General features: G+C 50.9%; 1 protein-coding gene across 10 annotated transcripts in view; it reads right to left on the bottom strand.

The window, feature by feature from the left end:
* sema5ba (sema domain, seven thrombospondin repeats (type 1 and type 1-like), transmembrane domain (TM) and short cytoplasmic domain, (semaphorin) 5Ba) overlaps positions 1–12,903 on the bottom strand; it is a 91,859-nt gene that overhangs the window by 11,290 nt on the left and 67,666 nt on the right. For all 10 annotated transcript variants that reach the window (XM_027024396.2, XM_027024394.2, XM_027024403.2 and 7 more), the window contains 7 exons: positions 12,812–12,903; positions 12,450–12,657; positions 2,429–2,546; positions 1,981–2,162; positions 1,373–1,516; positions 1,105–1,252; positions 290–515 (listed from right to left, as the gene is read on the bottom strand). The exon at positions 12,812–12,903 is cut by the window's right edge and continues 116 nt beyond it. In XM_027024396.2, the coding sequence (XP_026880197.2) occupies positions 290–515; positions 1,105–1,252; positions 1,373–1,516; positions 1,981–2,162; positions 2,429–2,546; positions 12,450–12,657; positions 12,812–12,903 (1,118 nt within the window). The remainder of the gene's footprint in view (positions 1–289; positions 516–1,104; positions 1,253–1,372; positions 1,517–1,980; positions 2,163–2,428; positions 2,547–12,449; positions 12,658–12,811) is intronic.

Genomic DNA, 12,903 nt, shown 5'->3' with positions numbered 1-12,903 from the left:
CGCGTGAGTGCGTGTGTGTGTGTGTGTAAGTGTGTGTGTGGGTGTGTGTGTGTGTGTGTGTGTGTGCGCGCGTGTGTGAGTGCGTGTGTGAGTGTGTGTGTGTGCGTGCGTGTGTGCGTGTGTGTGTGTGCGCGTGTGTGTGTGTGTGTGTGTGTGTGTGTGTGTGTGTGTGTGCGCGCGTGTGTGAGTGCGTGTGTGTGTAAGTGTGTGTGTGTGTGTGTGTATGTGTGTGCGTGTGTGCGTGCGTGCGTGCGCGTGCGTGTGTGGTAGCAGAGCCAGGTGCGCTCACAGTCAGTCTCGCAAGCCACGGTGCCGTCGCTGGGGCACACGCGCGTCTCCACCTTGCGCTTGCCGATCTGCAGGTCATGGGGGTCGGCCAGCTGCGCCCGGCACACGTAGCGCACACGCTGCTCCTGCCTGGCGCCGCCCTCGCTCACGTTCACCGGCACCCATGGTGTCCACGGCGTGCTCCGCCTCACCTCAGGACACGCCTCCAGGTTGCAGGTCTGGTATTCCTGCGTGGGAAGAGAGACACGCGGGAGGGGGTTATGACCCGTCTGAGACTCACTCAAGGTAAGTGATGGTGGTGTAACTGGACAGCTTAATCCCACGCATTCTTTCTCCCACACGCTCTTTTAGGAGGCGTCTTCATCACCTTGTGAGGAAATCTGATTTGAGTTTTAATAAAATCCCATTATGTGTGAGTTAACTGCCACTCGAGAGGCCGAGAGCTCGTGCGGTGCTGGACTGCTGTGTGTCTGGCCCCAGCGGCATGGACGCCCCACGTTCAGCGTAATTAATCTGGGTGGTTGTGCGCGGTGACATGCGTTTGCCACAGTGCCGATGGCCTTTGTGTGCAGGTGGAGATGTTGCCGGGGGAACAGGGGCGATGCCATGTCCACGGGAAGTGTCCAGCCAGCAAGTGAGGTGCAGTGCCAGGAGAGAAGAGAAAGGTTATCGCAGACAGACAGATTCCGAGTGTGCTAAGCCCCAGGGAACTGTGTGTGTGTGTGTGTGTGTGTTTGTGTATTTGCATGGAAATAAGTGTGTTTGAGTGTGATGATCTGTGTTTGTGTGTGTGTGTGCGTGCGTAGGATCACACACCAGTGTGCAGCCTGGGCAGTTGTTTCCATTCTCACAGTTCCTGGAGCGAGAGTGCACCCCCCCACCACACTGAGTGCTGCACTTGGACCAGGGTGACCATGACGACCAGAACACAGGCTGTGGACACGACACCTTCTCATTACAGAACCTGGGGGAAGGGGGAGGAGTCTCAAGTTACTCGCATCCAGCGGTGCGAATCGTGCCACCAATCAGGACACAGAAGAGCAGAGGGGGGCCATCACACAGAACATCAAAGGCAACCCCTCACCTCTGCTCCCGGGCCTGACCCACGCACACGCGCCCGCCGTGTCGGGGCGAGGGGTTGTTGCAGGACCGCTGGCGCACCTCGAAGCCCATCTCGCAGCTGGTGCTACAGTGTCCCCACGACGACCACGGGGTCCAGCCGCCGTTCCTGCAGGGGGACAGTTCAAACCAGTGAGGCTAGTGCGTTGCCATGGCATAGGAAGACGGACACCGTGATGCCGCACTTCCTCCGACGGGGAAGCGTTCCCGCAGTGTGACTAAGCGCCCTGTTCCTGGTAAGACTACCTGGGCATTTCTTTCCCACTTCCTGTGAAAAACAACATTCAGCTTTGCCACCTTGCAATATGGCAATATCGCGTAACCCACGCCTGTAAAATGAACCTCTCTCAGGGCACGGAGCTCAGACACAGACTACCACCTGTCTAGGTAACGAGACAATTGTGTAGATTATTAGATCATTAATAAATGCATATTATTTTGGGCTTTTTGCTTTGGTATTTTCTGCCTCTCTGTTAGTAATGGAATCCCCTGGTTAACGAAGGACTAATTTATCTTGCGTGCCTAGAACTACGAAATATGCCCAGTGTACGCTGCGTCAAATGGGCGTAGTACCTCGAGCAGTTGGCCACCTCCATGGTGGGACCCTCGCAGGTTTTGCCCCCGCAGCGGGGCGCGGGGCTGTCACACACCCTTGATCGGCACAGGCAGGCACTGGTGCCATCGCCGTCGTCATGGCTGCATGGTTGCCACGGCGTCCAGGGCCCGTAGACGCCATTCGTGGTTTGGTTCCGTAGCTAGGGTGGGAAACGGAGCGTCATGGAGGCGGCACACCCTCCAACCCCCCCAGCCAGATGACCATGAAAAGGCCGGCTAATTAACAGCCGAACAGCTGGCTCAGGTGACGTCATAAACCATGTGACCCACCAGCAGCTGCTAAACGGCATGGCAGGCCGTCTGGGAAGAAGCGGGGCAAGCCGTGGGTGAGGACAGAGTAATTGAGTGTGTGTGTGTGCGTGTGCGTGTGTGTGTGTGTGCGTTGAAGGCGAGGACCGCCCCTTACTGGGCAGGCTGTGATGTTCTGGAACCACTGGCTCATGTTGGAACTGTCCTCGATCGTGGTGCAGCGACGTTGTTTCCGGTCCCAGCCACAGTACGGGTCCCTGGCATCCAAACACTTCCTGCACACACACACACGGAGACAGACAGAGTTCCAGACGGAAAGTGGAACGCATACGGACAGTTAAATGAGCCAAACTACACTGCACGCTGCCTCACTGTCAGTCACCAGTGACACCCACGTTCACCAATCCTGAGAGTGACTCTCCATCTAACCCGACATACCCCTGCAACGTTTGGAAATGGAGATTAAATATTTGTAAGATGGTGAGGAAAAAAAATTATGTGTAGTTAGTTAGGTGTAATTAAACCTGAGACGGCTTAATGGAGCCATGAGAGGTGGGGAGGGGAGGAACGTCTGTGGAAAACCCACTAAACCCAGTGTGGAAAACCCACTGTACTAAACCCAGTGTGGAAAACCCACTGTACTAAACCCAGTGTGGAAAACCCACTGTACTAAATCCAGTGTGGAAAACCCACTGTACTAAATCCAGTGTGGAAAACCCACTGTAGTAAACCCCGTGTGGAAAACCCACTAAACCCAGTGTGGAAAACCCACTGTACTAAATCCAGTGTGGAAAACCCACTTTAGTAAACCCCTGGTGGTAAACCCACTGTAGTAAACCCCTGGTGGTAAACCCACTGTAGTAAACCCCTGGTGGTAAACCCCCTGTAGTAAACCCACTGTAGTAAACCCCTGGTGGTAAACCCACTGTAGTAAACCCACTGTAGTAAACCCCTGGTGGTAAACCCACTGTAGTAAACTCCTGGTGGTAAACCCACTGTAGTAAACCCCTGGTGGTAAACCCACTGTAGTAAACCCACTGTAGTAAACCCCCAGTGGTAAACCCACTGTAGTAAACCCACTGTAGTAAACCCCTGGTGGTAAACCCACTGTTCTAAACTCACTGTGGTAAACCCACTGTAGTAAACCCCCGATGGTAAACCCACTGTAGTAAACTCACTGTGGTAAACTCACTGTTCTAAACCCACTGTAGTAAACCCACTGTACTAATCTCATTGTAGTAAACTCACTGTACTAAACCCACTGTAGTAAACCCCCGGTGGTAAACCCACTGTAGTAATCCCACTGTACTAAACTCACTGTGGTAAACCCACTGTAGTAAACCCACTGTAGTAAACCCCTGGTGGTAAACCCACTGTAGTAAACCCACTGTAGTAAACCCACTGTTCTAAACCCACTGTAGTAAACCCACTGTAGTAAACCCCTGGTGGTAAACTCACTGTGGTAAACCCACTGTAGTAAACCCCTGGTGGTAAACTCACTGTAGTAAACCCCTGGTGGTAAACCCACTGTGGTAAACCCACTGTAGTAAACCCCTGGTGGTAAACTCACTGTGGTAAACCCACTGTGGTAAACCCACTGTAGTAAACCCCCGGTGGTAAACCCACTGTAGTAAACTCACTGTGGTAAACTCACTGTGGTAAACCCACTGTTCTAAACCCACTGTAGTAAACCCACTGTACTAAACTCACTGTAGTAAACTCACTGTACTAAACCCACTGTAGTAAACCCACTGTAGTAAACCCCCGGTGGTAAACCCACTGTAGTAATCCCACTGTACTAAACTCACTGTGGTAAACCCACTGTAGTAAACCCACTGTAGTAAACCCCTGGTGGTAAACTCACTGTAGTAAACCCACTGTAGTAAACCCCTGGTGGTAAACTCACTGTAGTAAACCCACTGTAGTAAACCCCCGGTGGTAAACCCACTGTAGTAAACTCACTGTGGTAAACTCACTGTTCTAAACCCACTGTAGTAAACCCACTGTACTAATCTCACTGTAGTAAACTCACTGTACTAAACCCACTGTAGTAAACCCCCGGTGGTAAACCCACTGTAGTAATCCCACTGTACTAAACTCACTGTGGTAAACCCACTGTAGTAAACCCACTGTAGTAAACCCCTGGTGGTAAACCCACTGTAGTAAACCCACTGTAGTAAACCCACTGTTCTAAACCCACTGTAGTAAACCCACTGTAGTAAACCCCTGGTGGTAAACTCACTGTGGTAAACCCACTGTAGTAAACCCCTGGTGGTAAACTCACTGTAGTAAACCCCTGGTGGTAAACCCACTGTGGTAAACCCACTGTAGTAAACCCCTGGTGGTAAACTCACTGTGGTAAACCCACTGTGGTAAACCCACTGTAGTAAACCCCCGGTGGTAAACCCACTGTAGTAAACTCACTGTGGTAAACTCACTGTGGTAAACCCACTGTTCTAAACCCACTGTAGTAAACCCACTGTACTAAACTCACTGTAGTAAACTCACTGTACTAAACCCACTGTAGTAAACCCACTGTAGTAAACCCCCGGTGGTAAACCCACTGTAGTAATCCCACTGTACTAAACTCACTGTGGTAAACCCACTGTAGTAAACCCACTGTAGTAAACCCCTGGTGGTAAACCCACTGTAGTAAACCCACTGTATTAAACCCACTGTTCTAAACCCACTGTAGTAAACCCACTGTAGTAAACCCCTGGTGGTAAACTCACTGTGGTAAACCCACTGTAGTAAACCCCTGGTGGTAAACTCACTGTAGTAAACCCCTGGTGGTAAACCCACTGTGGTAAACCCACTGTAGTAAACCCCTGGTGGTAAACTCACTGTGGTAAACCCACTGTGGTAAACCCACTGTAGTAAACCCCCGGTGGTAAACCCACTGTAGTAAACTCACTGTGGTAAACTCACTGTGGTAAACCCACTGTTCTAAACCCACTGTAGTAAACCCACTGTACTAATCTCACTGTAGTAAACTCACTGTACTAAACCACTAACCCACTGTAGTAAACCCCCGGTGGTAAACCCACTGTAGTAATCCCACTGTACTAAACTCACTGTGGTAAACCCACTGTAGTAAACCCACTGTAGTAAACCCCTGGTGGTAAACCCACTGTAGTAAACCCACTGTAGTAAACCCACTGTTCTAAACCCACTGTAGTAAACCCACTGTAGTAAACCCCTGGTGGTAAACTCACTGTGGTAAACCCACTGTAGTAAACCCCTGGTGGTAAACTCACTGTAGTAAACCCCTGGTGGTAAACCCACTGTGGTAAACCCACTGTAGTAAACCCCTGGTGGTAAACTCACTGTGGTAAACCCACTGTGGTAAACCCACTGTAGTAAACCCCCGGTGGTAAACCCACTGTAGTAAACTCACTGTGGTAAACTCACTGTGGTAAACCCACTGTTCTAAACCCACTGTAGTAAACCCACTGTACTAAACTCACTGTAGTAAACTCACTGTACTAAACCCACTGTAGTAAACCCCCGGTGGTAAACCCACTGTAGTAATCCCACTGTACTAAACTCACTGTGGTAAACCCACTGTAGTAAACCCACTGTAGTAAACCCCTGGTGGTAAACCCACTGTAGTAAACCCACTGTAGTAAACCCACTGTTCTAAACCCACTGTAGTAAACCCCTGGTGGTAAACTCACTGTGGTAAACCCACTGTAGTAAACCCCTGGTGGTAAACTCACTGTAGTAAACCCCTGGTGGTAAACCCACTGTGGTAAACCCACTGTAGTAAACCCCTGGTGGTAAACTCACTGTGGTAAACCCACTGTGGTAAACCCACTGTAGTAAACCCCCGGTGGTAAACCCACTGTAGTAAACTCACTGTGGTAAACTCACTGTGGTAAACCCACTGTTCTAAACCCACTGTAGTAAACCCACTGTACTAAACTCACTGTAGTAAACTCACTGTACTAAACCCACTGTAGTAAACCCACTGTAGTAAACCCCCGGTGGTAAACCCACTGTAGTAATCCCACTGTACTAAACTCACTGTGGTAAACCCACTGTTCTAAACCCACTGTAGTAAACCCACTGTAGTAAACCCCTGGTGGTAAACTCACTGTGGTAAACCCACTGTAGTAAACCCCTGGTGGTAAACTCACTGTAGTAAACCCCTGGTGGTAAACCCACTGTGGTAAACCCACTGTAGTAAACCCCTGGTGGTAAACTCACTGTGGTAAACCCACTGTGGTAAACCCACTGTAGTAAACCCCCGGTGGTAAACCCACTGTAGTAAACTCACTGTGGTAAACTCACTGTGGTAAACCCACTGTTCTAAACCCACTGTAGTAAACCCACTGTACTAAACTCACTGTAGTAAACTCACTGTACTAAACCCACTGTAGTAAACCCCCGGTGGTAAACCCACTGTAGTAATCCCACTGTACTAAACTCACTGTGGTAAACCCACTGTAGTAAACCCACTGTAGTAAACCCCTGGTGGTAAACCCACTGTAGTAAACCCACTGTAGTAAACCCACTGTTCTAAACCCACTGTAGTAAACCCCTGGTGGTAAACTCACTGTGGTAAACCCACTGTAGTAAACCCCTGGTGGTAAACTCACTGTAGTAAACCCCTGGTGGTAAACCCACTGTGGTAAACCCACTGTAGTAAACCCCTGGTGGTAAACTCACTGTGGTAAACCCACTGTGGTAAACCCACTGTAGTAAACCCCCGGTGGTAAACCCACTGTAGTAAACTCACTGTGGTAAACTCACTGTGGTAAACCCACTGTTCTAAACCCACTGTAGTAAACCCACTGTACTAAACTCACTGTAGTAAACTCACTGTACTAAACCCACTGTAGTAAACCCACTGTAGTAAACCCCCGGTGGTAAACCCACTGTAGTAATCCCACTGTACTAAACTCACTGTGGTAAACCCACTGTTCTAAACCCACTGTAGTAAACCCACTGTAGTAAACCCCTGGTGGTAAACTCACTGTGGTAAACCCACTGTAGTAAACCCCTGGTGGTAAACTCACTGTAGTAAACCCCTGGTGGTAAACCCACTGTGGTAAACCCACTGTAGTAAACCCCTGGTGGTAAACTCACTGTGGTAAACCCACTGTGGTAAACCCACTGTAGTAAACCCCCGGTGGTAAACCCACTGTAGTAAACTCACTGTGGTAAACTCACTGTGGTAAACCCACTGTTCTAAACCCACTGTAGTAAACCCACTGTACTAAACTCACTGTAGTAAACTCACTGTACTAAACCCACTGTAGTAAACCCATCGTGGTAAACCCACTGTAGTAAACCCATCATGTGTACCACCACCCAGTCCACACGATTGTCCCTCTGTACTGAAAGGGCATGTTTGGGCTAGTCGGCCAGTGAGGAAAACGCGTACGGTGCTAATATGGCTCCCGCTGGCAAGCATGAGCCCCTCTGAAGGGTGCGGGGGTATAATCGCTGTGGGTGGAGGAGGTGGTGCAGACAGAAGCGGTCCTCCTGCACTCACACCCACGACTCCTCTCTTTTGAACTTCTCATCAGTTCTTGCCTGGATCATTTGTTTCTCCACGCACAGAGAGAATGCCAACAGTTCCGTCATGCTAGCAGTCAAGGGATTTTCTGCCAGCGAATATCCCACACGACAGGTGGGACAATCATATAAAGTCTCACCGTCCCTGCTGGATTTGTGAGCGCTGGCTGGGTAAAGCATGCTAAATTCCACGGGGATCCAATCGCCGCTTTGGACGACCAGGTCCGACGACGTGAGCTGGAAGCTTGGCTCCGAGTGCGGGTCCGCCAACCGAGGTGATTCCTGCATTCCGGGTGTCCCCCTTCCAGGTCACGCGTGGTTCGGATTCAACGGCCATTGCCCCCCGCTTGTTTACACGGACTCCCTGTGCCGTGCTGGCAGTTAGCATGGGTAGGGCATAATTTAAAGATGGAAGAACTGGGCGGTTACTGCCAATTAAGGGCATCTTGGGAAAGACATAAAATAATGATGTCCGTGTCGTGTGAAAGGCCCAATTACCGTCAGTTACCGAACACGGAGAGAAAGCCCTCGGGGCACTGACCTGCAAGCAGAACCCGTTTGAGCCAGAAGTCGGCACGGGTCTTAATTACAGTGGAGAAACCCGCTCTCCAGCACTGGTCCAGGGGTGCGGAGACCGGCACGGCGTGGGGACCTGCCCACCTGCCAGCGGTCGTCGTCCGGCTCCCAGACTCGCTGTGCGTGTTCCCACAACCTTGCTCCTGTTTCCGCTTGGCCAGGGGCAGGAGCTGAAAGGTGAGGACAACTGGACATGCAGGACACGGCAATAACCTGCCCCGAGAGCCTGGCTGGGAAGAACATGAGCTCGTGCTACGTCATCACAAGAGAAGCTTTAGGGAACGTCAGGACGCCATGAGCCAGACCTCCGAGTAGCACGAGTCCCACTGCTGTGTAACTCACCGCCGCGTCCAGATCACCCGCCACATCGCAGTCAGACCCACAAAACATGGCCTGTTAAATTTTAAACAGCACACGGGGCAGGAATAAACCAACACGTAAAGCGGTCCGCCACGGTGACTGACAAAACGCGATAAATCTCGTCCGCTCGCCGCGGCCTATAAAAACACCGTCCCTTCAACAGCAAAGCACGCCCTCATCGCTGTAAACACGACAGTTGCTCCTGATCGGCAGTCCCATAATCCTGTCCTCTGGACGTCTCAGGACGGGGTAGTCGAGCTGGAGTCCAGCAACACTCTCCTTTGTAACACTGGCGCACCACTGTTACATACAGCAATATTATTTCTCTCTCAGAGAGTCATTACCGTAAGTATCATTCGGGTCCTCAGGAGGTGTCCGGAAGGTGGTTGGTTCCTGGCTGGTCCTACAAACCCAAGCTGGAGGACAGGACAGAGGTTCTGCTGGCCCTGAAGCAGCCCATACTGAAAGGGAAAGGCAGGAGACCGGCGCAATGGCTCGTTCCCTTTAATGACCTCATCCCAGGAGGAGAGGAATAGTTCTCAGAGCTGGTGGGCAGCTGGGTCAAGACATATTGCCTGTCTGAGCGGAGGCCGACAGGCAGCGCAAAAAGAGAGATGGCTGCGATGTTGGAATCCTGCCAGTGGGAACTCGGTGAAAAGCCAAACATTCCGTGGTGGTAATAAACGCCGCGGCTTTCTGATTACTCCCTTTCCTCTCCATGTCTTGCTCTCCTGCTCCCGCACTCCCTCCGGAGCGCGGCCGCTGCTGTCGGCTCCTGGCCGCCGGGTTCTTTAGCACGCCGCTGACAAGCTGGCGGCAGCCGTAAATCCCGCCAGCGGTGAAGCTCCGCTCTCGCAGGTCTGGCGCGCTGACCTGCCCCGGCCATCGCAGGCGGGAGCCAATCACAGGAGAGTATTTCCACACACTGCAGTGGGTCACGTGTTCCTTGCCACAGATTAGGGTGAATCTTACACCAAATGAGTCAGTGAAAACCGCTCTCGTCCTGGGCCGTGATCAGGCCAGAGTCTGCAGGGTGGATTTTTGTTCTCTGGAGACGGACACCAATGTTAGTGAATGCATGCGACATTCCAAATCAATCCAGTGTACCCAACGCGCTAAGAGTTTCTGCGGCCAGGGGACCGTGGCGTTTTCCTCAAATTCAGCAAACTGAAAACAAGCCGGCCACATCTGAGGTGACGCGTAACCCGAGAGAAGGCTGTAAGAAACCATTTGTGGTTTTCTAAACAAAACAGAACATTCCTACTGTTTATCTCTGCCCTCAAGTGAAACTACGAGTAGATGTAAACACAAACCCCTCATCTCTTCCTCATCCGTACACGTTAAATGCCATCATCAGCCAAATACATTAAACATCATCTAGACCGTTTCCAGGGGTGGAGCGTTTACAGCGAACGTCCTTTTAAACGTTCCATTAGCACCGGTGGAATGAACGTGTCCCTCACAGGAGCCAGACCCAACCGGCCAATCCGTCGCTCTCGTTCGACCAGAGCCTTTGCAGCCCGCTTTGTTCTGCCGCGCCGGCTGGGGAACATGGGCTCATCGCTAAGATGGCACACACACACACACACACACACACACACACACACACCCGCGCACCCCCCTCGGTGAGCGAGATCGATGCGGCTGCTCGCAGGAAGTGCATCACCGAGAGGTCAAAGGTAATTCCGCAGACTCCAGCCAGCGATGGCACTTTGCATTGAGCCACTAATACAGTTAATAGTAAACTGAAGGCAGTGGTGTCTCAGTGGTTAATGTACTTGACTTGTAATCAGAAGGTTGTCGGTTCAAGTCCCACCACTGCCAAGCTGCCACTGTTGGGCTCCTAAGCAAGACCCTGAACCCTCAATTGCTCATGTTTTAATCAGTCATAAATATAAGTTGCTTTGGATAAAAGTGTCAGCAAAATGCCCTAAATGTAATGCCCCCTCCTGCAAAGAACGAGGGAGAAAATTCCCTTTCAAAACGAGAAGAGGCCGTATGCGGGAATATCAGAAGAGCCGGTGTTAATTAGAGCTGCACGCACCCTTGAAAAGGTTGACGTTCTGTTTCTGCCATTTAGATTCAGAATAACTGGTCTTTGTTATCATCAGGATAAAGTGATAATAGACTTTCTGCCCCTGTTATGTAGTGCAAGTTCTTCTTTTAAAAACTCTCATGTAGCTCAACCCTTTTAAAGTGGCCTTTCACTTATAGCAAGAACACTGCCATGGAAACACTGAGAAAGGGTACGTCAGAAACCAACGAGAAAGACATAATCCATTCTCTTCTGAGCAGGTAGAGCCCAAGGGTTAAATCAAGAACACCAACAGCAATGACTGATAATCTGTAATAATCTGTAAAAAAAAAAAAAGTGTTCATGTGCAGGTCTAAATGTTTCTTGTATAAAAGTTATAAAAAACAACTTTTCCATACTGGAACGGCTCATGAATAAACTCGTATGAAACCCGAAGTACTTCTGCAAACTTTACGAAGCCTAGTCGCTGACTGACACTAACCAACTTTAAATAGACAGGAAAGGTCCGGAGGAAGACTCCCGGAGGAAGGCTCCCGGAGATCTTATACGAGCTGATTATTCCCGATCCTGACACGAGGAAGTCCCGCCACGGATCGCTCCAAGACGTGCGGGAAACCGCGGCTACGGACGCCACAGGAGTGACATGTAATGAGGAAAGAAAAACCAGAACGCAGGTTCCTTATAAGACACGGCGTCTAATGCGTTACAGAGTATCATGTGGGAGGTGTATGCTGCACGACAGACAGACAGACAGACAGACAGACAGTCCAGATGCGTCAAGATCCCCGCTAGCTTGGGTTGTTCTAAAGGAGAGAAGCTCTGTTAACCCGTGACCGCCCGTGTTCGCCTGCGTTCGGCTGCGTGCTGCCCCTGACAGAGATCAACGGGAGAGGGTTAGGACTCGCTTACCCTGCTCTGTCCTTCAAGGCCTCTGTGGGTGTCCGCTCATACGGGGTTTTAAATAGACCTGGCACCCATCAGGCGTGATGTCACCGTCAGCCCCTCTGTGCGTGCGTGTGTGTGTGTGTGTACTCCGTGTTGAAAGGCAGGGAGATCAAATGCGCTGACAGGACTCGGAGTCCGGTGCGTTTCCAGCCACTAACAGGCGTCTCCTCAGTGGGAGGGCTCAGCGTGCTCCTCTATCTGCGATGATCTCATTCATCCCAGAACACACACACAGCCGCGGTGTCCCTCACACTCCACTGAGGATTCATGCTCTGCACTTTTGTGAAATGAGAATGGTTTTTGTCTCCAGCTTGGTCAGCCGGTGGGTCTGTGTGACCCAAACTCATGATAAAATTTGTATAGTCTGAAAATTTGTAGAGTCTGTCAGTTTGTTTGTTTGTGTGTGTGTGTGTGTGTGTGTGTGTGTGTGTGTGTGTGCTCCTTTCTCTGCTTCAGTCACCCATAAATACACCCAGATTGCATTTTCAGTTACAAAACAGTCACAGGATTGGATCCAGATCCACACTGGGGCCCTGCAGTGTGACGCTAGCTCTTCAAACGGTCCTAGCTGGGCCACCGTCACCCAAACCCCTCAGCCCGAGCGCAGGCGAGCCTCGTGCGTCATGTCCCGGAGCACTTTAACTACCGCGCGACCCTGTGGGGGCACAGCGGCCCCGTACAGGTTGTTCTGGCTTCTCCTGGTTGCCGTGAGAGTGTTTGGGCTGCCAGTCGTACTTACTGTTCCGTTTCGTAGCTCGAGCATCTCGCCAAAGGAATTTTTAGCACTCGGTTGTTCAGTCCCACAAAAAGGGTCCTGTCGCCATGGAGAATCTGAAGGCTCAGGATTGGCTCACGCACCCCAGGGGGGTGGAGCTGCATCTCCTCCAAATAGCAGCCTTGCAAACTCTTATAGGTGGTTGCCAAAGCTTTCAGAATGCTCCCATATTCTGGTGAGAGAGTAAAAAAGAATCAACTGTGCGGCTGATGGATTACATCACTGTCTGAATGCATTAACAGGGTACGCAAACGTCTAAACACAGACTTGCCGAGTACATTTAAAAGACTGTATATGTCTGACCGAGCTGTCCTGGACGCACTCACCTGTACCGATGTACATGACATGATGCAAAGTGTCCAGACCCTGGACAATGTCCACCACCAGCTTAGAAAAGCGCACGCTGTCCTGCCACACC

This window comes from Electrophorus electricus, chromosome 25, assembly GCF_013358815.1.
Source record: "Electrophorus electricus isolate fEleEle1 chromosome 25, fEleEle1.pri, whole genome shotgun sequence".
Lineage (NCBI taxonomy): Eukaryota > Metazoa > Chordata > Actinopteri > Gymnotiformes > Gymnotidae > Electrophorus > Electrophorus electricus.
This window is presented reverse-complemented; position numbering and strand designations above follow the sequence as displayed.